This window comes from Arvicola amphibius, chromosome 9 (assembly GCF_903992535.2).
Source record: "Arvicola amphibius chromosome 9, mArvAmp1.2, whole genome shotgun sequence".
NCBI lineage: Eukaryota > Metazoa > Chordata > Mammalia > Rodentia > Cricetidae > Arvicola > Arvicola amphibius.
The window spans coordinates 2,723,700-2,749,781 of NC_052055.2; the positions used below are offsets into that span (position 1 = coordinate 2,723,700).

Consider the following 26,082-nt stretch of genomic DNA (forward strand, 5'->3'; position numbering starts at 1 on the left):
TGGCGGGTGTGGCAGGGACACCTTTGCACTCTGGACTCAGAGATGGAATTTATCTGTAGTGATACTGAAGGAACTTTACAGACCAAACAGCACAAGGTGAAAACCCTTGACTAACAAGAAAGCAGAAAGTGCGGTTGGTTTAGTCCTCCCTCCCTCTGGCCTGTCTCTGACACCGTTTTACAGTCAAATCGTGTGAACTATTGAGAGGTCCAGCAAGCCGGTTTCAGAAAACGCGTGTAAGTTCTTGTGGTTTAGTAGTAAGGTACCTTATTAAATGTATGGGTACAATTAAGAATTACCTTTGAGAGAGAGAGAGAGAGAGAGAGAGAGAGAGAGAGAGAGAGAGAGAGAGAGAGAGAGAGAGAGAGAAAGGTGTGTAAGTGGAGGGCAGAGGTCAGCATCCAGGGTCCTCTTCAATCACTCCGCATTTGATCTCTTGAGACAAAGTCTCTCACTGATCCTGGAGTTGACTGTTCATGGATTCACCTAGACCAGCTGGCCAGATAGCCCCAGCCCGTCTTTGCCTCTCGTGATAACACACAGATGCTGCCATACTGGTTTTATGTAGGTGAGGGGAAATCTCAGCTCAGGTCATCTTGCTTCCAGAGCAAGCACCTTCCTGGCTGAGCCATCTCCTTTGCTGTAAGACTTTTAGGTTGTTCACATGAATCTTGAAGCCTTGCTCGGGCTGGGACTGCCCTGGTTCTGTGTGTGTGTGTGGGGGGGGGGGAGCTACAAAGCTGCAATGCCAGGGAACTCACACTTAATCGTGAAATGAAGACTCTCAAGAGTGCTTTCTTGTTCATGGGTTCAAAGATAGAGTGATTGCCGGGCAGGGGTGGCACACACGTTTAATCCCAGCACTTGGGAGGCAGAGCCAGGCGGATCTCTGTGAGTTTGAGGCCAGCCCGATCTACAGAGTGAGTTCCAGGACAGCCAGGGCTGTTATACAAAGAAATTCTGTCTTGAAAAACCAAAATAGAAAAAAAAAAAAAGACACTGTAATTGCTGTGCTGCCAGGACCGTGGGGCCACACACCAGGTGCAATGTGTGAGAGTCTAGTCCTGCCTTGCGCACTGTTAAATAAAAACTCCTTCTCAGGGTAAATGCCATGTGACTCTTTGTCCCCTTAGGGCTCTGGAACTCCATCCATTCTCAGTGAAGCCTCTTCTTCGACGAGCAACCGCGTATGAAACTTTAGAGCAATATGGGAAAGCTTACGTGGATTACAAGACAGTGCTGCAGATCGACCGTGGAATCCAGCTGGCGAGCAGCAGTGTTAACAGGTAATGGAGTCTGAGGCTGCTCCTGGGGTCTGGGAACGCCTCTAAGAACGCCCGCTTTCCACGAGTGCCCCCCTCTTCCTAACTCGGTTTCTACTGATGCCTTCATGTTTCCTGGCTTACCCCGCTCATACCTTACACTTATTTCTGTGAAGTTACTCCCTTTGGATAACACCGTGTGCTCAGCTTCCGTGTGCTTCTGGAATCTGGATGTCAGAGGGTGTTTACCCGGATGTCTAAGTCAGTGCAGACACTAGAACAGTATCTACATAGGTGCCGCGTTCAGACTGCATCTGCACCTTCTCAGGGTGTCTGCCGTGCTCAGACTGCATCTGCACCTTCTCACGGTGTCTGCCGTGCTCAGACTGCATATGCACCTTCTCAGGGTGTCTGCATCCCTGTGGGCACCACACCTGTCGGAGGACCCCGCCTGTTGTTTATGCCCAGGAGGGATGCTTTGTTCATCTGCTCGTGCGCCCTGATAAACAGGCGCCTGCCAAGGGGGAGGGGTATTAATTAGTGATGAGATTGCCAAGAGTTGGATCTAGTTAGAATTCTGGCAAACTTATGCCATGGGGAGAATGAGAAGGCAAGGATCTTCAGCCTCTGGGGCTGGAAGTGCAGCTTAGGGCCCCAAATTCAAACCCTATTAACACAGACTTGGTCAGCATTCAGGTAAAAATGGAAAACTATGCCTCAGGTGACATTTTCTCATGTGGCAGCTTTTAAAGCATTTCTGACTATCCCGGACCCCATGCTGGTCTTAGTGTGCCATGCCTCACACACCCTGCAAAAGACAAAAGGCAGAGGTGCTTGGTTTCTGCCTCTCAGCCAGCTAAAATATAGTCGGGGGGGGGGGGGGGGGGGAAGCAGCGTAAGACACAGAGCCCCGGGTAGGGCAGTGTGTTGGACAGGTGGGGGTTGTAGAGGGCTGAGGCAGGCTGCTTGGCTGCTGCAGAGGGCTCATTGCCTTTGGAGGGTGCTAGCAGGACCCCAGAAGGATCTGAGCCGTGTGGTCAACACTGAGAATGCCTGGTTCACATGAATCCATTTCCCAGTCGTGCCCCGCCTTCCCCGGGACCTCAGCTTTGGTGGGAGCTTTCTCTTGGCAGCCCCCCAAGTCAAACGGAAGAAAGGGATACATGCGTGTGAGCATCCCTAATTTTGAAAATGGTTCACAATGGGAAACTTTTCGAATGCCTACTTGAATTTCAGATTTAGAACTGAGTCTCATCGTAACACCCACGTGTGTGCCCTAGCGTGTGCATGTGTGCACACAAACACACACACGCACATACACGCACACCTATATATGCAACCATTCTAACAATGAAATCACCAAGCAGTGTGGCACACATCTAGGAGGCTGAAGCAAGTAGATCTCCGAGTTCAAGGCCAGCCTGGTCTATATAGCAAGTTCCAGCCAGCCAGGGATACATAATGAGACCCTAACTCAAAAACTGATAACAATAATAATAATAATAATAGAATTTCCCAAGCTCTGCAGGTATGAGACACTGGCTTTTATTGGTTGTCTGTGGCTACACTAGACAAGACCCAGTCATGGGCATCCCCAGGCTTCTTGATTGATAGTGACCCAGGAGAACCAGAGAGCCTAACCAGGTACCACACAGCACCTCACACTGCCAGTTACTTGCTCCCATGAAGGCTGGGTTGCTGTGTGGTCTTCTGGTTCTCTCTCTTTTAGGACGCACCCTGGCCTACCAGCTCCCTCCATCCAACACTCTTAGGTTCCCTTTCTCAGTGCCCCACAACAGTGTCCATTTCAATTTTTATTATTTTTTTTGCCTTCCCTCCCTTGTGTGTGTGTGTGTGTCTGTGTGTGTGTGTGTGTGTGTTTTACTAAAGCAAAATAGATTTATTAAGGAAAGCAATTACGAACTCCCAAGCATGGATAGGCTCCAGGGGGGGAGTGTCCTGCAGTGCATCTCTTTTTGTGCATTCATTTTCTTGCCATCTTACCGGAAGCTTCTTAAGGTCAGGGATTATGGTATAGTCATCGTTATAGCTGCAGTGCCTTGCAAGGTTGATATCCCCAACGAGGAGGTGTTGTATGAATGAGCATGTTCTCCAACACAGACAGCATATGCACATCTCTGCCTGGGGTTTTGCTTTTAATATGCCTATCTTCTACCGGGCAGTGCCCCCCTCTCTCTGTCTCTCACTCTTTCTGCCCTTTTTGCAGTTGTGGCATTGAACCTGGGCCTCATGCATGCTAGGCAGTCGCTGTCCTTCATCCCCATCCTTCCTAGAGATCTTCCAGGTGAAGTCTGGGGAAAGAGCATCATGCTGTAGTCAGTTCTAGGGACTACCTGAGGTTCCGACAGAGAGGAGGGCCTGGTCCAAGGGTATGTCAGGCCTGAAAAGGTAGTACTGGACCTCAGACACGAGGACCAGATTCTGGATCCCCAGAACCTGTGTAAATGCCAGGTAAGATGGTTGCTGCCTGTCATTCCAGCACTTGGAAGACGGGATGGGATGTCTCCAGTGAGCGGCTAGCCAGACTCACGGATAGGTGAGCTCTGAGTTCACCTGGAAGACCCCGCCACAACAAATAACAGTGATGGAGGAAGACAGCTGAGGGCACCTTTGGGCCTCCATGTGCACACATGCACACACATGTGCCCCTCACCACCATGGTATTAGCTGAGGGCACCTTTGGGCCTCCATGTGCACACATGCACACACATGTGCCCCTCACCACCATGGTATTAGCTGAGGGCACCTTTGGGCCTCCATGTGCACACATGCACACACATGTGCCCCTCACCACCATGGTATTAGCTGAGGGCACCTTTGGGCCTCCATGTGCACACATGCACACACATGTGCCCCTCACCACCATGGTATTAGCTGAGGGCACCTTTGGGCCTCCATGTGCACACATGCACACACATGTGCCCCTCACCACCATGGTATTAGCTGAGGGCACCTTTGGGCCTCCATGTGCACACATGCACACACATGTGCCCCTCACCACCATGGTATTTCAGGAAGCCAAACGATAGGCTGAGAGTTTGTGGCAGTAGTCTGAATGGCGTGAGATGTGTGTGGGAGACCAGGTTGGTTCTAATTTCTCAACTTTCTGCACTGTCCTTTTTAAAAAATAAGATGAGATTTACACAAGATGAAACACCCTAAAGCGTGGCACCGCGGCATCCAGTGAGCGCGGCAGTGTGCAGCTACCACGTCCTCTTGTTTTGTCACCCCTGTCCCCACCAGGCAGCCACGCCCTGGACTCCCTTTCCCCAGTCCACTGCAGCCAGCATCCGCTGCCCGCCTCCTGTGATTTATCCATCCGGATATCCCATAGCAATAGAGTCATAGACTACACGCTGTCGTATTGGCAAACGTTTCTGCATTTTGTCCACGGCGCAGCCCCTGCCAGTATTGACTTTCCTATGTCCTCTTCGCGTATGCACAGATCACATCTTTCTGGTTTTTATTTTCATTTTTTATTGGTCTATCAGTTGATGGTCTCTTTGGTGGTTTCCACCATGTTACTATTGCCAATTCTGTGTCTGTGGAAACCCTGGGTAGGTTTTTACTTCCTTTGGTTGACACATAGGCAAGGAATGCTGGGCCCAATGGGAATTCCATGTTTAGCGTTCTGAGCTTGGTATTGCACATTTGTGAACGAGGGCAGTTTCAGAGCAGTCGACTTTAAGACTGTCACTTTTTAATGGAATTTAAAAGTTGTGTTATCATTTTATTTTATTTATTTATTTGGTTTTTCGAGACAGGATGTCTCTGTGTAACTTTGGAGCCTGTCCTGGAACTAGCTCTTGTAGACCAGGCTGGCCTTGAACTCACAGAGATCCATCCACCTGCCTCTGCCTCCCAAGAGCTGGGATTAAAGGCGTGCGCCACCACCGCCACTGCCTGGCTTCCATGTTCTTAACTAAAGCAATTTCACTTCATTTCTGTGGTGCTGTATTCATGCTGGCTTTTCCGTTTATTACAGCTCATTGTGGAAAATCGGGCACCAGCAACTTTTATTTATTTATTTTTTTAATTTAAGCATCTGTGCTTCGTTTATTTTTGTCTTCCGTTAACATCTGCCTCTCTTCCTCTCCAGGAGCCTAAGCATGTTAGACTCCCTGCATTGCTTGCCCCAGCAACACAGCATCTCTTTTCAGCCCCCTCTTCCTTCCTCTCTTCTGGTAATACACATTTTGCTTAAAAATCCTTTCTTCAAAATCCTTCTTCTCTTCAGTTGTGGATGGTTAGACATTAATGTTCAAACTTATCTTTTCACACCCAGCCAATGAGATGTAGTTATTGTAGTTTATGATGGAAATTCCTATATAGGAAAGCATGTGTATTATAATTATCTGTCTATAAACACAAAGCTTTTTTTTTATACAAAAGTGTGTGCAATTACAGACCCAACTAACATGAGTGCATTTCCCTACTAGCAGCCAACCTTTTCAGCCTTTTTTTCTTAAAGGCAGATATTTGTCCCAAAGATATAATCTAATTTTGCCTTTAAATCTAAATTTGACTTAAAAAACAAACTTTGAGATAGGGTATCATTGTGTAGTCCTGGCTGGCCTTGAACTTGTGCTGGAATTAAAGGCATGCACCACTATGCCCAGCCTCTATGTTTAAAATAAGAGGAAAACAACAACCAAGAATAGTAATCTGAATTTTAAGGTTGAGAGATGGCTCAGTGGTTAAGAGCACTGCCTGCTCTTCCAGAGGTTGTGAGTTCAATTCCCAGCAACCACATGGTGGCTCACAACCATCTGTAATGAGATCTGGTGCCCTCTTGAGGAAGAGACCTGGTCAGTTGTCCTCATCAACTTAGACCATGAAACTCAATATGGAGAAGCTAACAGAACCGCCATGTACAGGCTATCCATGAATGCTTCAGCATTGCCAGGTATCAGTTTCAAATTAAGAATTTCTTTTTCTCATTAAGAAATGGCCTTAGTGAAATACTCCGTTAATTCTATTTCTGACCTTGATTCGTATGAGGAGAATGTAAACAGATACATTTAGGAACGGAAGAACACATGGGGACTGTGCTGATGTGCATGGTACCTAAGAAGCAGCGGTGTCCAGGAGAAGCCTCATGGGTGCCAGCGCAGGCTTGTGCCTCCGTCTCAGCCACCACCGGGTGCAGCTTGAACAAACAATCCCTGAAGGACGCCCAGCCACTTTCCAGAGTAACTGGGGGAGTCTCCTTCCCAGCTCTGAATTTTAGTTGCGTGTTTCACTTTTTCAAAAATTACAATTTTATTTTGAATAGAAAATGGTCTCTCTAGGCCTGGAGGCACATGCCTATAATCTCAGCTAGACAGGCAGGGGGGGTCACAATTCAGAGCTCCACTGGGCAGGACAGTAAGGCCCTATCTCAAAACAAAAACAAAAAAACAAGAAGGACAAGAAAGTGATGAAATTAATCAATGCCAGGCTTTTAAAATCCCTGAGAAGCACTTTATAGGGACTGCATGTTTTTCTACAAGGAAGCACATTTAGACACACAACTCGGTCAGTGCGATTCTTCTTCTTCTTCTTCTTCTTCTTCTTCTTCTTCTTCTTCTTCTTCTTCTCTTCTTGCTGAGGCTTCTCTTCTTCGTCGTCTTCTCTTCTTACATCCTCCGCCAGCCTCCTCCCTCACGCCTTCTCCTCCTTCTTCCGTTCTTCTCCCTTCTTCCTCCTCCTCCTTTCGCTCTCCTTTCTTCCTCCTTCTCCTCCTTCTCCTTCTTCCTCCTTCCTCCTTCTTCCTTCTTCCTCCTTCTTCCTCCTCCTCCTCCTTCTTCTTCCTTCTTTCTTCTTCTAGAAGGGGTTTCTCTGTGTTACCTGGCTGTCATAGAACTCAAAGAGATCCACCTACCTCTGCCTCCTGAGTACTGGGATTAAAGGCATCACCACCTGCCAGGCAGTCAGTCTGACTCTTGATTGAACCTTTGCTAAGATAAACACTGATTCCTTGATGTATCAACTGTTCATTCTCTCTCTTTTTTTTAAATTTATTTATTTATTATGTATACAATATTCTGCCTATGTGTATGCCTATAGGCCAGAAGAGGGCACCAGACCTCATTACAGATGGTTGTGAGCCACCATGTGGTCGCTGGGAATTGAACTCAGAACCTTTGGAAGAACAGGCAATGCTCTTAACCTCTGAGCCATCTCTCCAGCCCCTGTTCATTCTCTCTTTAGGATAACAAAGATCTTAATGGAGCAAGATGGACCAAAATGGCGGGAGAATCTGCCACCCATCCCAGTTGTACCCACGTCTGAGCCCCTGCGAATCTGGCATCCTGCTGCAGAGACCCCAGACCAGGAGCCACATCCCAGCAGCTGCCCGCCTGGCATCACAGGTGAGAAGGAATACCCATGTTTCCTCCAAAGGCATCTTGAGCTACAGGTGTATTCTGGGGTAGAGCAGTGGGTAGAGCCTGAACTGAGCCGGGTTGGAGAGATAACTCAGCAGTTAACAGTTAAGAGTGCTGGCTGCTCTCCCAGAGGACCAGGGTTCAATTCCTAGCACCCACATGGCAGCTCACAACTGTCTGTAACTCCAGTTCCAGAGGATCTCACACCCATGGCAAAACACCAATACACATAAAATAAAATTAATATTTAAAAAACGAATTGCCTGTAGGTAAGTCTGCAGTGCCTTTAAAATTTAAAAAATTTAAAAAAAAAATGGTTCAGGGCAGGTGAGGTATGTCAAAGGGCTTGTCATGCAAACCTGAAGGCCCAACAGTCTCCAGACTCTGTCGGGGAGGGAGAGCAGACTGCCCTGAATTGCCTCTGAGCTCCCTGTGCTTGCTGTGGCACAAATCACACATACACAAATAAATTCTCCAACGATAATATGCAAATATATAGTAAGAAAATTTGGATGCTGAGTAAATACCACACGAGGCTTTAAAAGTTTTACGTCATTCATCAAATGTTAATTGAATTCCCAGCATGTGATGGCTCACAACCATCTGTAACTCCAGTTTCGGGGAATCAATGCCCTCTTCTGACCTCTTTAAGTCCCAGGCACATACGTGGTACACATATGTACATCCAGACAAAGTACTCACACACATGCGTATGCAAGACAGCGAGTGCTTTTAACCAGGGAGCCATCTCTCTCCAGTCCCCAGTTTTTAAAATTATGCCCGTGTGTGAGTGTGTCTGTGAGTACCGGTGCCCACAGAGTCTGAAACACTTGCCACGGCGCCGGGAACCAAACCCGGGTCCTCCACAAGCACAGGAAGTCGCTGAGCCATTACTCAAGCCCCAGCTTCGTGGTCCTCCCCTCTCCACCACACAAGAGCCGGACTGCAGCCGTGCACCACTATGCCCACTCACGGGTGGCATCTGCAGCCATAATTCCAGCTTAATGCGATGTCTGAAGTACTATTACCCAAGCGCGCTTAAAGAGACAGCATGCCTTGCGATTACAGGAGACCGTGGGGCTTGTGACCTCATGGAAGCGGTCACGTTTGAGGCCGCCTCGCGCCATCTGCACACCTGTGTCCTGGTGTGTGGGTTTGACTCTCTCCGTCTCTCACACAGTTCTTGCAGTGTCTCCAGAATCCCAGTGGGGAAAAGAAGACACGCCAACACGTGCGAGGCATTGCTTGTGTTTAATCTCTAATCTGAAAGTAACCGTGTCATAATTGTTCATCCAGCAGCATCCCCTCTTTAATGCTGTGTTTTATTCTCTTTAGCCCAGCTCCTCGTGGTGAGCAAGCACGGGACTTGCCATGGAGGTCCACCGATAATTGTTCTTAATATTTTATTATCGATGTACTTACGGGAATGTTTTCTCTGTTTTTATTTTATTGGTCCCATAGATGAAAAAACGTTTCAATCCCTTAAGGAAGAAGGAAATCAACTCGTAAAGGAGAAAAACTATAAAGATGCCATCAGTAAATACAGCGAATGCCTAAAAATCAACAGCAGGGAGTGTGCCATATACACAAACAGGCAAGTTCTCTGTGACAGCCCCTCAGTCTTTTTGATACCTTAGCTAAATAAAACTCATTGATTGCCAGTTCTATGTAATGCTTCTAGCAATCGGTGTGCAAGCTGTCTTGGTGTTTCTGGAAGAGCTGGCCTGCAAGAGTTAGAGAGGGACTGGGAACAGTGGAGGGCTGACGCTGTTGTCCTGATCTGGCCCTGCCCTGTCTGCCTGGCCAGGCTGCCGCAAGCTGGGCCTAAGCTCTGCCCAGTGTGGGAGCTGGGGCATGGGGGTAGGGTGAGGGGTGACTGATGGCCTTCAAAGTGCTGTCTTTTTCTTCTAACGTGCTACAGGAACAACAAGCCTCTCTTACAGGGTGTAGCAGGAACTGGCAGGCTGTTCTAGAACCATCTTTACCATTGCGGTACTTTAGGGATTTGATGCTAGGACAGTAATTTGATGGGGGGAGTATAGTATAGTGTAGATAGGGTATAGTAACTGGAAGAATAAAGAATCAGTTTTAAACGTTCTAGCTATTTCATGCAATTAAATTTTTTTTGAGAATTTTATAAGTGAATACTGTGTTTACATCATTTCAACCCCTCCCCCCATTTAAGTCTTTTTTTAAAAAAAAAATGTGTGTTTTACCTGAATGGATGTGTGTACACCATGTGCATGCAGTGCCTGCAGAGATCAGAAGGGGGTTTGAAATGGTTGTGAGCCACCCTGTGGGTGCTGGAACTAGACCAAGGTGCCCCATGAGAACAAGGGCTCTTAACTGCCCAGTCATCTCTCCAGCCCCTCCGATAAATTCTTGACTGGCCTCTTTGTACACATCCCTCTTGTGGCCACTGCTGGCCACACACATTGTCACTAAATCCAGTAGACAGTTTCTACCTCTCTCCCTCAGCCTTTGCCGAGGTTTCTCTGAAAACCCTTTTGCCCTTGGCTAGATGGCACGGAGCTCAGTGCCTGGTTCCCTTCTCTGAGGGCTTCCTGTTGCCTGGCATCTTGCTGCTTGGAAGATCTGGATCTCTGTTCTCTCCTATACTGTAGACCAGCTCATCCCTCCCTCACCCATCTCCACTCGCCTCTTAGCCTTGTACATCCCGGATCTGTTTCCTGAATTCCTTATTGGAGAAGCTGACCACCCTTGGTCCCTTTTTCCCCAAGCAGGCAGTAACCTTGGGTGGGCCCACCTCTACTGCCCTCCTCCAGAGTGACTGTCAGACACAGACACACACAGACACACACACACACACACACACACACACACACACACACACACACAGAGTGTTATCTCTGACAGGTCTGCAGCGCCCTCTGCAGCATCCCGCCTTCTTTCTCTTTGCTCTCGGCTCATTCTCTGTGGTGTAGCTAGAGCAAGCAGACCGCCTTCTTTAGCAGACAAGCTTCTGCTAGTCTCGGGACGAGGCCCAGTGAGCAGGGTCCTTTGTGATCCAGTCTGTCCTCTCTCCCAGCCCTACCTCTCTATTCCAGTCATGCTTTTCCTAGTTCACCAGCATCACGCTCTGCCCTGGGGAGGCTGTGCCCAAGCTGTGTCCTTGGCCTCCCTCCCTCTCTGTCCCTTTTCTCTTTCCCTTCTGCCCAGTGTCTTGGCGAGGTCACTTTCTCTTCATACGCCCACATGTCTACCTTTAACTTGACGTTCGTACCTTCTGGGAAGTCTCTTTGATTTGCTCTGCCCCGCTCTGCCGCGCAAGACCTGCTGTGGGTCTCAGCTGTGCGCGCCAGAGCCCTTTCCAGATTTTGTTAAGATGCTCCTTTAGTTCTGCTTCCCACCTTGTTCCTCCTTTTGGGTCAGGGTATGGTTTGTCTGCAGTGGCCTCCCCAGTGATGTGATTTCACCTGCTGTGTGAGCACCACAGCTGACTTCAGATGTCATGTGTCAGTCAAGGCAACTGTGACTTAAAACAGACTTAAGGAGTTGTTGATTCTTACTGGCTACTCTTCCTTCTTTTTAAAAATACTATAGAAATGATTTTTTTAAAATTTTTTTTATTGTGCGTATATGTGTGTGTGTGTGTGTATGTATGTGGGTGTGTGCACTTGAGTGCAGGGGTCGGAGCAGGTGTCTGATCTCCTGGAGCAGGAATGATGGGCAATTATGAGCTACCCAGTATTAGTCCTGGGAACTGAACCAGGTTCTCTGCGAGAGCAGCAAGTGCTTTTACACACAGCCAGCCTCCCAGCCCACTAGCCGTCCTCCCACCCACTAGCCGTCCTCCCACCCACTAGCCATCCTCCCGGCCCACTAGCCGTCCTCCCGGCCCATTAGCCGTCCTCCCGGCCCACTAGCCGTCCTCCAGGCCCACTAGCTCTCCTCCTACCCACTAGCCGTCCTCCCAGCCCACTAGCCGTCCTCCCGGCCCACTAGCCGTCCTCCCGGCCCACTAGCTCTCCTCCTACCCACTAGCCATCCTCCCAGCCCACTAGCCGTCCTCCCGGCCCACTAGCTGTCCTCCCGGCCCACTAGCCGTCCTCCCAACCCACTAGCTCTCCTTCTACCCACTAGCCGTCCTCCTGGCCCACTAGCCGTCCTCCCGGCCCACTAGCCATCCTCCCGGCCCACTAGCCATCCTCCCACCCACCAGCCATCCTCCCACCCACCAGCCGTCTCCACACACTGATGGGCTTCTTTGCCTCTCTTGCATTGCGCCAGGGCTCTCTGTTACTTGAAGCTGGGCCGGTTTGAAGAGGCAAAGCTGGACTGTGACCAGGCGCTTCAGATAGACGGAGGGAATGAGAAAGCCTGTTACAGACTAGCGCTCGCCCAGAAAGGACTCGAGGTGAGGGCTTCTCTGCCGTTGTGGGTAAATTTCATCCTTGAACAGATGGCGCGGTATCCTGACTGTAAATGTCAGGATTATGAATTCACGGCGATATTGAATCCTGGTAGCCACTGACCTGCTCGGAAACCTCGGAACAGGCTTCCAGCTTTCACCCTCGTCTCCAAGGTGGACCGGGCAACGTGATGGCCTTGGCTGTCTCCCTTCCACCTTCATGTGGGCTCCAGGGGCCCAACTCATTTCATCGGGTTTGTGTGGCACACACACACTTACCCGCTGAGCCACCTCGCCAGCCCTATGTTGTGTCTTCTTTTTAAAGATTGTTACATTTTTGTTTATTTGGGTATATGTGCATACCACCATGTACAAGTGGAGCTCAGAGGATCATTCAGGAGTTCCCTCCTTCAACCATGTGGGTTCTGGGGATCAAACTAAGTTTGATAGCTAGCACCTTACCCATGAGCCATCTCACCAGGCCGAGTCCCCCTAAAAATGGATTGTGAGCTTTTAGCAGCTCAAGAAAAATCTGTTTCCCTTCTTCCCTTCCACCTTCCCTCTTCATCCTCCCCAATGCATATGTGTGTGTGTGTGTGTGTGTGTGTGCACGTGTGTGTACATGTACATGCCAGGGCACACACGTGGAGATGAGAGAGCAACCTCCATTGTCTTCAGCTTCTACCTACCATGTTTGAGTCAGGGTTTCTCATTCACCGCCGTGTACAGCAGGTTACTGGCCCCGCAGGCTTCTAGGCATCTTCCCATCGCTGCCTGCCATCCCTCCGTAGGCACGCCAGGTGTGCATGCCAGTTGTTCACGCCAAGTGTGCAGTCCTAGACACTCACTAGCGTGTGTTGTCGCACATGTCCTGGGGGATCTGAACTGACGTCCCTGCTCTTTCATGCAAGTGCTTTCCCCAGGAAGCCATCTTTCCAGCCTGGTTGTCCACAACTTGTCTTCCTTTTTGCCTGAGTCACACTCTTGGTGGGAGCTCCGCTTCCCCCGCTCCCCGCAGTCCTTCCCAGCTGCTTTCTCTTCAGGACTTAGCTCCTTTGCAACTGTAGCAAAGGGAACCCCTCCTTCCCCACCAGTCTGCCCAGCTCAAGCCTTGCTTCCCTTTATTGTATCAGGATAACTCAGCAGTATTTGCAAGTTGTCTGCTTTTTATCGTCTCCTCTGATAGGATCTAAGGTACCATAGGGGACAAATCCCAAGGCTTCCTGTCACCGCATCCCCATCTCCGAACAAAGGGACTGCTCAGTGACCACCATGGACTCCATCTGCTGTCCCATCCTGCTGGGCTGCCCCTCCCCCTTTGCTTATCCCCGTGCTTTCTGATTTCTCACACTCCTGCACCCAGACAGACTGGCCTTCAAACAGACTCTTGAATGTGTGAGCATCCCGTGTGAGCGAGCCCTCCCGTGTCCACTCCTCAGCCCGCAGCCCCCTAGACGTGCTGTCCGTGACACTGGGCCGCGCTGGATTATCACCCACCTCTGGGCACGACTACTACGACCATCTCAATGGCTTTTGTTTACATGTGTCATCCCTTTGAAGATGGGGACAGTCATTTGTCTATGAGGCTACCGAGTAAATTATAGCTTGACATGGTCTCGGAGTGGCAAGTTTGTTAGCTGTCGCCACCCCCACGCCTGGCCCTCCGGTTGTGCTTCTGATCTGTGGCTCCCATCTAGGACACCTTAGTGTAAATGTAATGTCCCTTCTCCCCAGTAATGTCCATTCTCCCCGGTAATGTCCGTTCTCCCCGGTAATGTCCGTTCTCCCCGGTAATGTCCGTTCTCCCTGGTTCTATCGGAGTACCCTAGCATGGAGTGTGGACATGCGTTACAGACATGCACAGTGTCAGAGTATGCAAGCGGTTCGTTTTAATAGGCCACACCCGGCTTTAAGGCTCTGTCTCGAAACATGTCACTCTTCCTCTAATCCTTGTGGGAGGAGGAAGGGACATGGTATTACTGCTCCTCTCCCAGGAATACCACACAGCCGCTAGTTCGGGGGTCTCCGTCTCAGCCTCCAGGGCATGCGGCTACGGTGCACCTCATGCACGCGAGAGAGGCGCTGGTTCCCCTCCGCTTCACAGTTTAACCAAACATGGCTCTAGTCCGCAGTTCTAGGATACAGCTGAAGTGGCAAGAACATTGCAAGGTTTTATGGAACAAGAGCGTTAGCAAAGCTACCTGTACCCTGTGGTGCCTGTTATGGGTTAACTTGTCCATCCACTCCCTGCCGCAGCCTTGAGAAGTCCCGTTTTTATTGGGAAGTTCATCGTGCTTTGTTGCTCAGGGGGTTTTGGGGCTCCTGGGCTCAAACCGTTCCCTTGCCTTGGCTTCCAGAGCAGCTAGGGCTCTGGCTCTGCACCATACCTGGCTTAGGATCTTAGCTTTCACCCGCAGGGACTGTGATGGTTAATAGTCGCCGTCAGTTTGATTGGATTTAGCAGTTCCGTGTGTACTGCCTGGTTTTGTGTGTCAATTTGACACGAGATAGTCATCAGAGGGAGGAACCTCAGTTGAGACAATGCCTCACTGAGATCCAGCTGTAAGGCATGTTCTCATGTAGTCATCAATGGGGGCGGGTTCAGCCCATGGTGGGTGGTGCCATCCCTGGGCTGCTGGTCTGGATTCTATAAGAAAGTAGGCTGAGCAAGCCAGTAAGCAGCATCCTTCCATGGCCTCTGCATCAGCTCCTGCCTCTAGGTTCCTACCCTGTTTGAGTTCCTGTCCTGACTTTGCTCAATGACGAACATCAATGCTGAAGTGTAAGCCAAATAAACCCTTTCTCCCTGACTTCCTTTTTAGTCACGGTGTTTCATCACAGCAACAGAAACCCTGACTAAAATACCAGGGAAAACATTTCTGGGCATGTGAAGGAATATCTAGATTAGAGTAAGGTGGGAAGACCCACCCTAAATTTGAAGCAACATTTCAGGGACTATAGGTTTGGACTAAATGAGAAAGCAAGCTGAGCACAGACACTCGTCTCTCTGCTCCCTGAGTTGGATGCAGGTGACAGCTGCCCCTGTTCCTGCTCTCACGCCTTCCCTGGCCTGGCGACTGTCCCCTTGAACTGTGAGCCAAGTCTTATTCAGCAGACAAGCGCCTCTCGTGCTTAGAACAGAGAGGTTATAGTGACGCAGAATAGGACCTGGTTGACTAACTCTGAGCCCTTTCCACTACAGCAGAGGTTTGCTGTAGCGTGGTGTAGCTGACTGTCTCACTGTGGTTTGCTGTAGCGTGGTGTAGCTGACTGTCTCACTGTGGTTTGCTGTAGCGTGGTGTAGCTGACTGTCTCACTGTGGAGGTTTTCTGTAGTGTGGTGTATGCTGACTGTCTTACTGTGGCTTGCTGTAGGTGGTGTGGTGTATGCCGGCTGTCTCACTGCGGACGCGCCCATGCCCACTGTGTGAATGGACTGAAGGATGCTACCTGCACACACTTCACAAAGCACTGCCATCCAGGCTAGCCCAAGAGCCTTTATTCATGCTAACCATCTTATCATCATGTTTTGCAGAACTGCCAGGAAAGCTTTGCTGGCCCCAGTCAAGCCCTTCTACACCCAGACCCAGGCGAGGGAAAGACAGGGCTGCAAGAGGCAACCAGGCGCCCTGATGCTGAGAATGGCAACGCGTCTCCCAGCAAAGGAAGGGTGAGGAGGAGGATCGAAGTTCAAGAGGTATTTGTATTTCAGGCTCTTTGAAGGCACGCCACTGAGACTTTATACAGAATCCTAAGGGTTATTCCTGTGAGTTCTACAGAACCTTTTTCCTTTTCTTCTGATTGCCAATGAACATTTAAGCCAGCCGTGAAGGCAGAACCGGTCTTCTGGTATACCATCAGCCACATGTTTCTCAGCACGGGCCACAGACACCGGGCGTCTGCATTTTTGGGGAGGTTCTTGTTTCAATGTCACCTCTGCCTGGCTGGTACCCTGGGAGCTCATGCCATAGGCTTCTCCTTGGGGCAGACATGTGGAGATGCAGGGCTCATCCTCAGCCATGCAAGCCACTCCTGGTGGGGACATTCCCAGGCTAACTTACTACTGTTGTTTTGCTTTGGTCATTCTGTAGACCAGGCTGGCCTCGAACTCAGAAATCTGCCTGCCTCTGCCCCTGCGTGCTGGGATTAAAGGTGTACGCAGTTACTCCTGGCCCTCATCGCTCTCTCTCTCTCCCCCCCCCTCTCTCTCTTTTTCCTAACTCTTCAATAATATGGGTTTCGCCAAGAGGGCATCACATACCTCTGTGACTCCTAGAAGCTACATTACTGGCTTTTCTGTTCATGAACGATGTCAGGACATGAGTTCCTGGACACCTGTGAATGCTGACACCCTATTTACAGCCTGATATTTCCAATACGAGGTATCAGGCGAGGACTATTTTTCCCTTTGAACAAGAAAAAAACTGTTTTAAAAGAAATGAAAAATGTAGGCCCACTTTATTAAATGCAAGGGCATGAAGATGAATGTAAAGTTAATCATAAAAATAGGCCTTCAGTTTGTTTTTAGTGTAGGTTAGTTTTTCAAAATTCTAAGAATACTTTTATGCCCTAACTTCTCCTTCTTAAAGAAATTATATATTTTATAACATTAAAATTTTTATTTTTAGGCATGTAGTGGCACATACTTTTAATTCAGCACTCAGGGGACAGAGGCAGGTGGATCTCTGAGTTAGAGATGGGCCTGGTCTACAGAGTGAGTTCCAGGACAGCCAGGGCTACACAGAGAAACCCTGTCTCAAAAAAAAAAAAAAACAAACAAACAAAAAAAAAACACTTTTTTTTTTTTTTTAAACTTGGAACTTGGCTACTGGAATACCATATGTAGCTCTCAGTTCACACTGTGAAGTGTGACTTGTGATATGCGTGGCTGGCATCCCATGTCATGACTCGGTTTACTTTTCTATTGGGAAGGTAAACGAAATCAGTGACGAGGAGCCCGAGAGACCTGCAGAGACCTCTGCCGCCTCCCTGCCTGCTGAGGAGGGAGTTGGAGAAGGAGGCTCTGCAGAACACTCCAAAAACCTCGAGGTCTCCAGGCCTAGCAACGCCTATGAGTTCGGGCAGGTCCTCCACACCATCTGCACCCAGAAAGACGCAGAGGCCTGTGCACAGCTTTTGGCCGTCACTGCACCCAGAGATCTGCCAGTGTTGCTAAGTAACAAACTCGAAAGCGACATGCTCCTCCTCCTCATTCAGTCTCTGAAGAGTCACCTCGTGGCTAAGGACCCTGTGCTGGTGTATGAGCATCTCTTGTACCTGAGCAGGGCTGAGAGGTTTAAGGTAAGCAGCAAGGTTTAAGGGACACACCCGGGAAGAGTCTGGCTTGGGGTTGGGTAGCTTTGAGCTCATGGGACTGTCCCCTTTTCCAGATGACCCTGACACTAATTAACCAAGACCAAAAGGAGCAGATGGCACAGCTGCTTGACAGCCTGTCACATGCACGGGCCGACCGGTTCACTGCGGAGGACGTGCAGGCCCTAAGAAGGCAGTACGGGCTTTAACACGGGGCTGCTGAGTTCCCGACCCTCCGAGACCAGATTGCACGGGTGAAGCTGCACCCAGAAGGACCCCTGTTTGGACTGTTGGACATTGTACTTATTTTTATATCCAGAATATATATTCTACAATCTGGTTTTTATTGGTTGTAAATATTCTGTACTAGAGCCAACACATTTATATTTAATAACTATATTCAGAACTTAACAAATTACAATGTCTTTAGTTCTTTAAAAGCAAATGTTAACAGTGATGATTCCATCACTTTCTATCTCCCAGATGTACACAAAATCCATGTTATTGTCAGTTGAGATGAAGTACAACACTCATATCTAGAAGATCGTTATAGTTTATTAATTTAGAGCCACAAAGAATTTATTTTTCTAATATGAAAACAAACATTGCCTAATAAAAAGTTGCCAAAAATTCCAATCATTTTTTACTATGTGACTTCCCTTACATAGGTACTGTGAGCAATAAAATTATCTGAAACAAAGCCAGCCTGCATTTGTATTTGAATTGTCACCCTGCCCCTTATCTTCCAAACATTCAAATGTCCCCACATGATGTTTTGTTTTCTGCTTTATTGAGTATATATTTATTCCTTTACTGTAAACGTGAAGAGAAAAGGTCATTAGATGCTCCTTTTTCTGGGCTAAAGGTATTTCCTGTGCAATAAGTACTCGGGCCTTTGGAAAGAAGGTGTATTTATTTATTCATTTAACACGTGTGTGCCTGCATGTCTCCATGTACACCCCATGCATACAGGCTGCCGAGGCCAGGGGAGAGCACTGGATCCTCTGGGATGGAGTCAGAGATGATGTGAGCCTCCTGGTACGTGAGCCCTCAGCAAGGACGGCCATGCCTGCAGTCTCGACGCTCAGGCCTTAACCGGTGCACTGTCTTTTACTTCTGTAGTCCACAACATTCCTTTTCAGGGGTATTTATTTCTTCATTTGAAAGTTACTGTGAAAGAGTAACGTCATATTGTCATTTTCATATCTTTTTTATAATTAGAGTATTAGGACTCGTCATGGGTAAAATGGCGCCTTTCAAACTCTGCCTTCCCCCCTTAACGGTTATCCATTATTTTCTCTTGGAAACCTACTGTAATTGGTTAAGTTATTGTAACAGTAAACAGTGGATGCTATATATACATACATGATGGCAGTCTCTTAGCAGTCTAGCATGTGTTGATGTCACAGATAACTGAGCTTGTTCAAGAACTCCCTGCGGCTGCTCACATACACACACCGCATGACACATTTCTCTAAATATGTCCTCATCAGGGGTGGATGACGACTGCTTTCATCCACACTGCCATGAATGCTATGCACATGCTATTACATAGGAACACTCTCCAGGAGACACACAACCAGACAAGAGGCTGAAGTTGGCGCTCTGGCGCCCCCTCCTGGGACGCAGTCCTGTGACAGCTATCAGGAGCCACTGGCCTAAGATGCTGAGTGCCACCTGCTGGATCCGAGCACAGAAGCTCCTTCTGTTGAGCCGTCTCTGAAGAGGAGAAATTCTAACCCATTCTTGGAGTGAGGTGAGACGCCAGCCAGCCTCCCGGGAAGCAAGACATGCTAGATGACAGGTAAAGCCACAAGCCACGTGGCAATAACTAGAAATGGGTTAATTTAGATGTAAGAGTTAGCTAGTAACAAGCCTGAGCACATTTTGGAACTGCCTTAAATTGCTTGTCAGGCAGTTTGTCCCAGCAACAAGTAACTAGTACAGGAAGACTCTGCCAGAGGAGGGACAAAACACAAGGCACTGGCGTCTCATATGAAACCATTTTTGCTATACTCCTTGTAAAATACCTGGCTTTACCATTCATTAACTTTTAGACTTCTGCAGAAATGTCAACATATCCAGAGAATAGGCTAAAGGTTATAAAACACTCCGTGACTGTTAGTGAGAATTTAAAAGCTCTGGGTTTGCTTCCTACAACGGGAATTTACAGTGACAATCTATTTTACAACTCAGGTAAAACTCAACAAATCCTTGCTTGGGGCGGGGTGAAGGTAGGGTCGGAGATCAGATCCAGTGTTCTACAGCTGAGCTGCACCCTCAGCTTCAACTCACTGCTGTCTTTATTTCCTGAGACAGGGTCTCACTGAGTAACTGGCGAGGCTGGAGCTCACTCTGTTCAAGGCTGGACTTGAAGTCAGAGATCTTCCCGCTTGTCTCCATGACAACACTACACCTGACCTCACTTCACTTGGGTAAAGGTGAGACTGATACAGAGAGAAAGGTTGGTTCCTAATGCTGTTGGTTGACAAGTTCAGCAAATAGGACTCTGTTGAGACCAGTCGTCTCAATGGCTTGTAACATTGATGACTTCTGCTGTACAGCAAATGGGATGGCTATTCTTGGTTGTGAACTTGACTACATCTGGAATTAATTAAAACCCAAGCGGGTGAGTACACTTGTGAGGGGTTATTCTTTTTTTCTTTTCATTATTGATTTTTATTGAGCTCTACATTTTTCTCTTGCTCCCCTCCCTGACTCTCCCCTCCCCTTCAACCTTCCTCCCAAGGTCCCCATGCTCCCAATTTACTCAGGAGATCTTGTCTTTTTCTATTCCCATGTAGATTAGAACCATGTATGTCTCTCCTAGGGTCCTCATTGTTGTCTAAGTTCTCAGGGATTGTGGTTTGTGAGCTGGTTTTCTTTTCTTTATGTTTAAAAACCACTTATGAGTGAGTACATGTGATAATTGTCTTTCTGGGTCTGGGTTACCTCACTCAAAAGGTTTTCTAGCCCCATCCATTTTCCTGCAAAATTCAAGATGTCATTTTTTTCTGCTGTGTAGTACTCCATTGTGTAAATGTACCACATTTTCCTTATCCATTCTTCAGTCAAGGGGCATTTAGGTTGTTTCCAGGTTCTGGCTATGACAAACAATGCTGCTATGAACATAGTTGAGCACATGTCCTTGTGACACGATTGAGCATCCTTTGGATATATACCAAAAAATAGTATTACTGGGTCTTGAGGAAGGTTGTTTCCTAATTTTCTGAGAAATTACCACACTGACATCCAAAGGGGCTATACCAGCTTGCACTCCCACCAGCAATGCAGCAGTGTTCCCTTTTCCCAACCTCTCTAGCATAAACTGTCATCAGTGTTTTTGATCTTGGCCAAAACATCTCAGAGTTGTTTTGATTTGCATTTTTCTGATGACTAAGGATGTTGAACATGTTCTTAAGTGTCTCTCAGCCATTTTAGATTCATCTGTTGAAAGTTATCTGTTTAGGTCTGTACTCCATTTTTTTAATTATTTGTTCTTTTGATGACCAATTTCTTGAGTTCTTTGTATATTTTGGAGATCAGACCTGTCTGATGTGGGGTTAGTGAAGATCTTTTCCCATTCTGTAGGCTGTCATTTTGTCTTGTTGACCGTGTCCTTTGCTTTACAGAAGCTTTTCAGTTTCAGGAGGTTCAAGTGTACTTCCCACTTCCTCTTCTATGAGGTTCAGTGTGGCTGGCTTTATGTTGAGGACTTGTGTTTTGTGCATGGTGATAAATATGGGTCTATTTTCACTCTTTTACAGTTGATATCCAGTTATGCCAGCACCATTTATTAAATATTTTTTTTAATTTGGTATTTTTTGCTTGTCAAAAATCAGGTGTTCAAAGGTGTGTGGGTTAATATCTGGGTCTTCTATTCGGTTCCATTGGTCCTCCTGTCTGTTCTTATGCCAATCTATTAATACCAGGCTGTTTTCAGTACTGTAGCTCTGTAGTAGAATCTGAAGTCAGGGATTGTGATGCCTCCAGAAGTTCTTTTATTGTACAATATTGTTTTGGCTATCCCAGGTCTTTTGCTTTTCCATATGAAGTTCAGTACTGTTCTTTTGAGGTCTGTGAAGAATTTTGCTGGGATTTTGATGGGCATTGCATTGAACCTGTAGATTGCTTTTGGCAAGATTGACATTTTTACTATGTTAATTCTACCTACCCAAGAGCATGGGAGATCTTTCCACTTTCTGGTGTCTTCTTCAATTTCTTTCTTCAAAGATTTAAAGTTCTTGTCATAAGTCTTCCACTTGTTTGGCTAGAGTTACTCCAAGATATTTTACACTATTTGTGGCTATTGTGAAGGGTGTTTATTCTGATTTCTTTCTCAGCCCTTTTATCATCTGTGTACAGGAGGGCTACTGATTTTTTTGAGCTAATTTTGTATCCTGCTACATTACTTAAAGTGTTTATGAGTTGTAGAAGTTCCTTGATAGAATTTTTGGGGACGCTTATGTAAACTATCATATCATTTAGCAAATAGTGAGAGTTTGACTTCTTCTCTTCCAATTTGTATCCCCTTGATCTCCTTTTGGTGTCTTACTGCTCTGGCTAGGACCTCAAGAACTATACTGAATAGATTTGGAGAGAGAGGACAACATGGTCTCATTCCTGATTTCTGCGGGATCGCTGAGAGTTTCTCTCCATTTAGTTTGATGTTGGTCGTTGGCTTGCTGTATATTGCCTTTATTATGTTTTGGTATGTTCCTTGTATCGTGAGGGGTTATTCTTAAATTATTTGAGATGGGAAGACCCACTTTTAATCTGGATCTTCTGAGGTACAAAGATCCACCTTTAACCTAGGCCACATCTTCTGTTGGCAGCCTACATAAAGGACATGGAAGAGGGAAGCTTTTGCTCTTTGCAAAAGAAGTCCATTCCTTTACTGGCATTAACCTTGGGATGCTGGTGTATACTAAAGACCAGCTAAGACAGTAGCCTCATGGACTGAACAGCTAGCTACTTCATTCTTGGACTTTCTGCTGGTAGACAGTTATTGTTGGACTAGCTGAACCACAAATAAATCTCCTTTCTACATACATAAGACTTATTCTATCAGTCTGCCCCTCTGAGAACTCCCTATAATACAGCAAATGAATATCCGTTCTTATAAAAATTTCTGTGCACACACCAAATTCATTAGTATTTACATTTATTTCATGTATGCTGTTTACACACTCATTGAACAAAACTGGAATGCAAACAAATGTACAAATACCATATTAAGCATTATCAAATAAAATAACTGGCACTAGTGTTATATAAGCAAATGAGTGGACGCAGTGCGGAAAAGGACGGTGAAAGACTGCAGCCCGGGGCATTTTCCTTTATCAGAAGAAAATGCTCAGTAGCACCATAATGGTAATACTTAAAAGAAACACCTATAGTGGAGTCTTGACTGTTGTGGGTCAGTCTGCTAGGAAAGTTTCATGGGAAGCTAACAGTCCAGGCAGTATTCTGGCCAGCTTCTGCTTGTGTCAGCTGAACATCCTCCATCAACAAAAACAAAAGGAAACAAAGCCACAGACCTTTTGTATAAGCTTGGTACAAGCTCTGCATTGCTTTGAGTTCATGGTTGGAAAAGATATACATGTTAAAAACTGAGGTTGTGTAATGTTACTCTTACTAAAGCCTGAGTGTGTCTTTGGTAGGCAAATACTTTTTCAGCAAAGTTAATAATCACATTCATGTTTATCTATTTCCTGTATTTTTCTCTATAATCCGAGGTGACTAGAGGAGACGTTATGGGAAATGATATAGCAAATCCTCCACTAACCAGGCTCTTAAAACCCGGTCTCTCCCAAAGGCACCAAGAATCAAAGGACTGACCTCCCTTAGAGCAGGTGACTTTTGTGATGCTTGTGTCCTAATGGGATTTCATTTGTAGCTCTCTGTCTTTGTGTTGCTGTCAGTACACTTAGTTACCTACGCTTACCTTTTTCTTCTAAAATGGCATCAACAATACATGAGATATGCAACAGTACCAAGTATTTCTACTTCAAGTTGTGCAAAAACTGCCACGATCTTGCTCAAGTGTCTAAGTATCCAAATGGTTACCAGTGGGCTGCATTAAGCTCTATATCCACATTGCATGTGAAGAAAGAAATGAAATTTAAGCTCAGTTATGAAGAGAGACGTCACAAAGAGGATCACATACTGAGTAACCAGCCAGGTCCTTTCACACCATCCCTTAGTGGTTTCAATAACATGTCACTAACCACTATCCCCAAGCCTCGATTTTTCTTAACAATGCAGAACAGCATTAGTATCGTATGATTATAAATTAAGCCAAATTTCTATCTAAATACACAGGTATGTGCATCAAGCATTGTTTTGTGACAAGAACACAAAATATGCTTTTTTCTTAAGTTATTATTCTCATAATAATGCACTTTTAAAGCCTTCATTTCATAATTTGGTAATTAACATCCACATGAAACACAATGCTTTGCTAAACATACAAAATGTATTTGCATTATGATTATGAAACCTGGCTTTTGCTGGTAACTTAAACCTAACAGTCACACATGGCTCAACCAGCTCCAAACAAGGCTGTTCAGTGGTTCTTACTCTGCAGCATTCTGGGCCTAAATTTCAGTCTGAATAGCTACTTTCAAGTCCACTGTCTGATGTGGGTGGTTGTTATTCGTCTCTTTCAGTCCATCACCAAAGCACAAATCACCACTAGGCTTCAGCGCGCTTTTGTTGGGGCCGAGCTCCTCTGCGGCATGATGCGGCTGCGGGACGTCTGCGCAGGAAGCAGTCTTGGAGGGCAGAGAACTGCCGCACTGGTGTGGCGAGTGCTCCAGACGGTCATTCTCTACCTCGGGAAGGGCGCTCACAGTCGCAAAGCGGGCGTGGCAGTCACTGGAACCGTGGCTGCACGATGTTCTCATGCTTTCCAAGTCTGAGCAGCTGAACTCCGAAAAGTGGCTCGAGTGGGAACCAGCTACAGATGGCATGCTGTCACTGAGGGACGGGGCCTCAAACTCACTAGAGTTTGTGCTCTGCTGTTCCAACAGCTGGGCATCCATGTCCTCTCTGGTCTCATTTATCTTCACGTTGCCCTTTTTCCTCAATTTACCACCTTTTGATTTTTTCCCTGTTGTTGCTTCTTTGGACCACTTGGTGGCACCAGATTTACCTTCAGGCAATCCACTGGATGACCCGCCAGTGTGGCTTCGGGCAGCGCTGCCTTCTTCCACACTGCTGCTCCCACTGCTGTGCCGGAACTTGAACGGCTTGGACTCAATATCCACTTGCACTTCCATGCTGTTTCCTTCTCTGGAACGAGAGCAACAAAGGTTCGGATGAGAGGGGGGAGGGACTTCTCTATGAAAACACCAAAGCCTCAGTACAGAAGCTTGCTGGACATGTCAGTGCAGGCTACCTTCTACTAACATAAAGCTACATAGAAGAGGGCTGTCTTTAGCCAGATGCCAATGGCACACACCTTTAATCCCAGCACTCAGGAGGCAGAAATAGGTCAATCTCTGTAAACTCAAGGCCAGGACAGCTAAGGCTACAGAGTGAAACCCTGTCTCGAAACAGAACAAAACAGAAAGACTGTCTTTGTTCCTTTTTTTTTTTTTGGGGGGGGGGGGTGTTTTTATATGCATTTATATATCCTGGATGACCTAGAGCTCACTATGTAGACCGGGCTGGCCTTGAACTTAGAGGTCTGTTTGCCTCTGCCTCCCTAGTGCTGGGATTAAAGGTGTGCACCACTATGAACTTCATGTGTATTTGTCCCTACGTGTCTGTGTGAGCAGGTGACAGCAGAGTCAGAAGCGGGCATCACAGGTAGAAGTGAGTGTGAGCCACCTAACGTGAGCACAGAACTAAACACAGGTCTGCTAGACAAGGAACGAGCACCCAACTGCTGGGCCTTCTCTGTAGCCTCTGAGTGCTTCAAGTTTTAAAATAGTAACAGGCACATTTACTGCTTTTCTGTACCAGGCGCGACCATTGCCATCACCTAACCTCACCAACCTAAGCCCTACACTAGAGTTAGAAGTCAGCTCCCTTTCTCCTGTTCCCCACTCGTGGGAACCACAGAGGCCTCTCTACCTAAATGGATTCGTCTCCTTTCAACATCTGTTTTCTTAGAGACTGTGCCTAATGATAGGGATAATACTTTTTAAATGCACTTAAAAACACTTCCAATCTTATAGGAACATTCTTTCTTACCTGTCCAGAGGGATGTAGGAATTCAGAATGGATCCTGCCATTGCTTTGGTGCTGGCATTATCACTAACTGTTCCCAAGCTCACTGTGCCGGATTCTCCACTTAGACTGTACCGTTCTTTCTGTACATCTGCTTGTACTTCCAACCTTAAAGAGGAGGGTAACACATAAACCCACAATCGTCTATAGTTCAGCAATCATAGTATGTATCTTTAAATAATTCATTTAAAAACTTCAAATATGAAAATTTTAGACACCATAGTTTTTCAGTCCCCACTTATTTGATTATACTCTGGTGTTCTGAACAACATCCAAGAGAAACTAAGAGAATACTACCTAAAGGAAAAACAAATCATTTGAATTTAAAGATCTATATTTTCACTAGGATGCAGTCCTTTGTCATGTTTCAGTACAAAATACAAAGTCAGAATATATTAATCAATAAACATTATAGATCAATTAATAAATAAAAAAAACCCTCATTAAGTGGATGTAGGGGAATGCCTTTACTCTCAGCCTTCAGGAGACGGGCAGGCTGGTCACTATGA

At 46.8% G+C, this 26,082-nt stretch overlaps 2 protein-coding genes across 3 annotated transcripts in view; one reads left to right on the forward strand and one right to left on the reverse strand.

Annotated features, from left to right (window-relative positions):
• Nucleotides 1-17,544, forward strand: part of Spag1 (sperm associated antigen 1) — a 44,979-nt gene extending 27,435 nt beyond the window's left edge. For both annotated transcript variants that reach the window (XM_038343532.1, XM_038343534.1), the window contains 7 exons: nucleotides 1,134-1,286; nucleotides 7,476-7,636; nucleotides 9,113-9,245; nucleotides 11,903-12,029; nucleotides 15,558-15,719; nucleotides 16,955-17,323; nucleotides 17,413-17,544. In XM_038343532.1, coding sequence (XP_038199460.1) covers nucleotides 1,134-1,286; nucleotides 7,476-7,636; nucleotides 9,113-9,245; nucleotides 11,903-12,029; nucleotides 15,558-15,719; nucleotides 16,955-17,323; nucleotides 17,413-17,544 — 1,237 coding nt within the window. The remainder of the gene's footprint in view (nucleotides 1-1,133; nucleotides 1,287-7,475; nucleotides 7,637-9,112; nucleotides 9,246-11,902; nucleotides 12,030-15,557; nucleotides 15,720-16,954; nucleotides 17,324-17,412) is intronic.
• Nucleotides 17,545-22,482: 4,938 nt separating this feature from the next.
• Rnf19a (ring finger protein 19A, RBR E3 ubiquitin protein ligase) overlaps nucleotides 22,483-26,082 on the reverse strand; it is a 38,975-nt gene continuing 35,375 nt past the window's right edge. The window contains exons 9-10 of the mRNA XM_038342446.1: nucleotides 25,538-25,681; nucleotides 22,483-24,631 (exon numbers count right to left, since the gene is read on the reverse strand). Coding sequence (XP_038198374.1) covers nucleotides 23,935-24,631; nucleotides 25,538-25,681 — 841 coding nt within the window. The 3' untranslated portion in view covers nucleotides 22,483-23,934. The remainder of the gene's footprint in view (nucleotides 24,632-25,537; nucleotides 25,682-26,082) is intronic.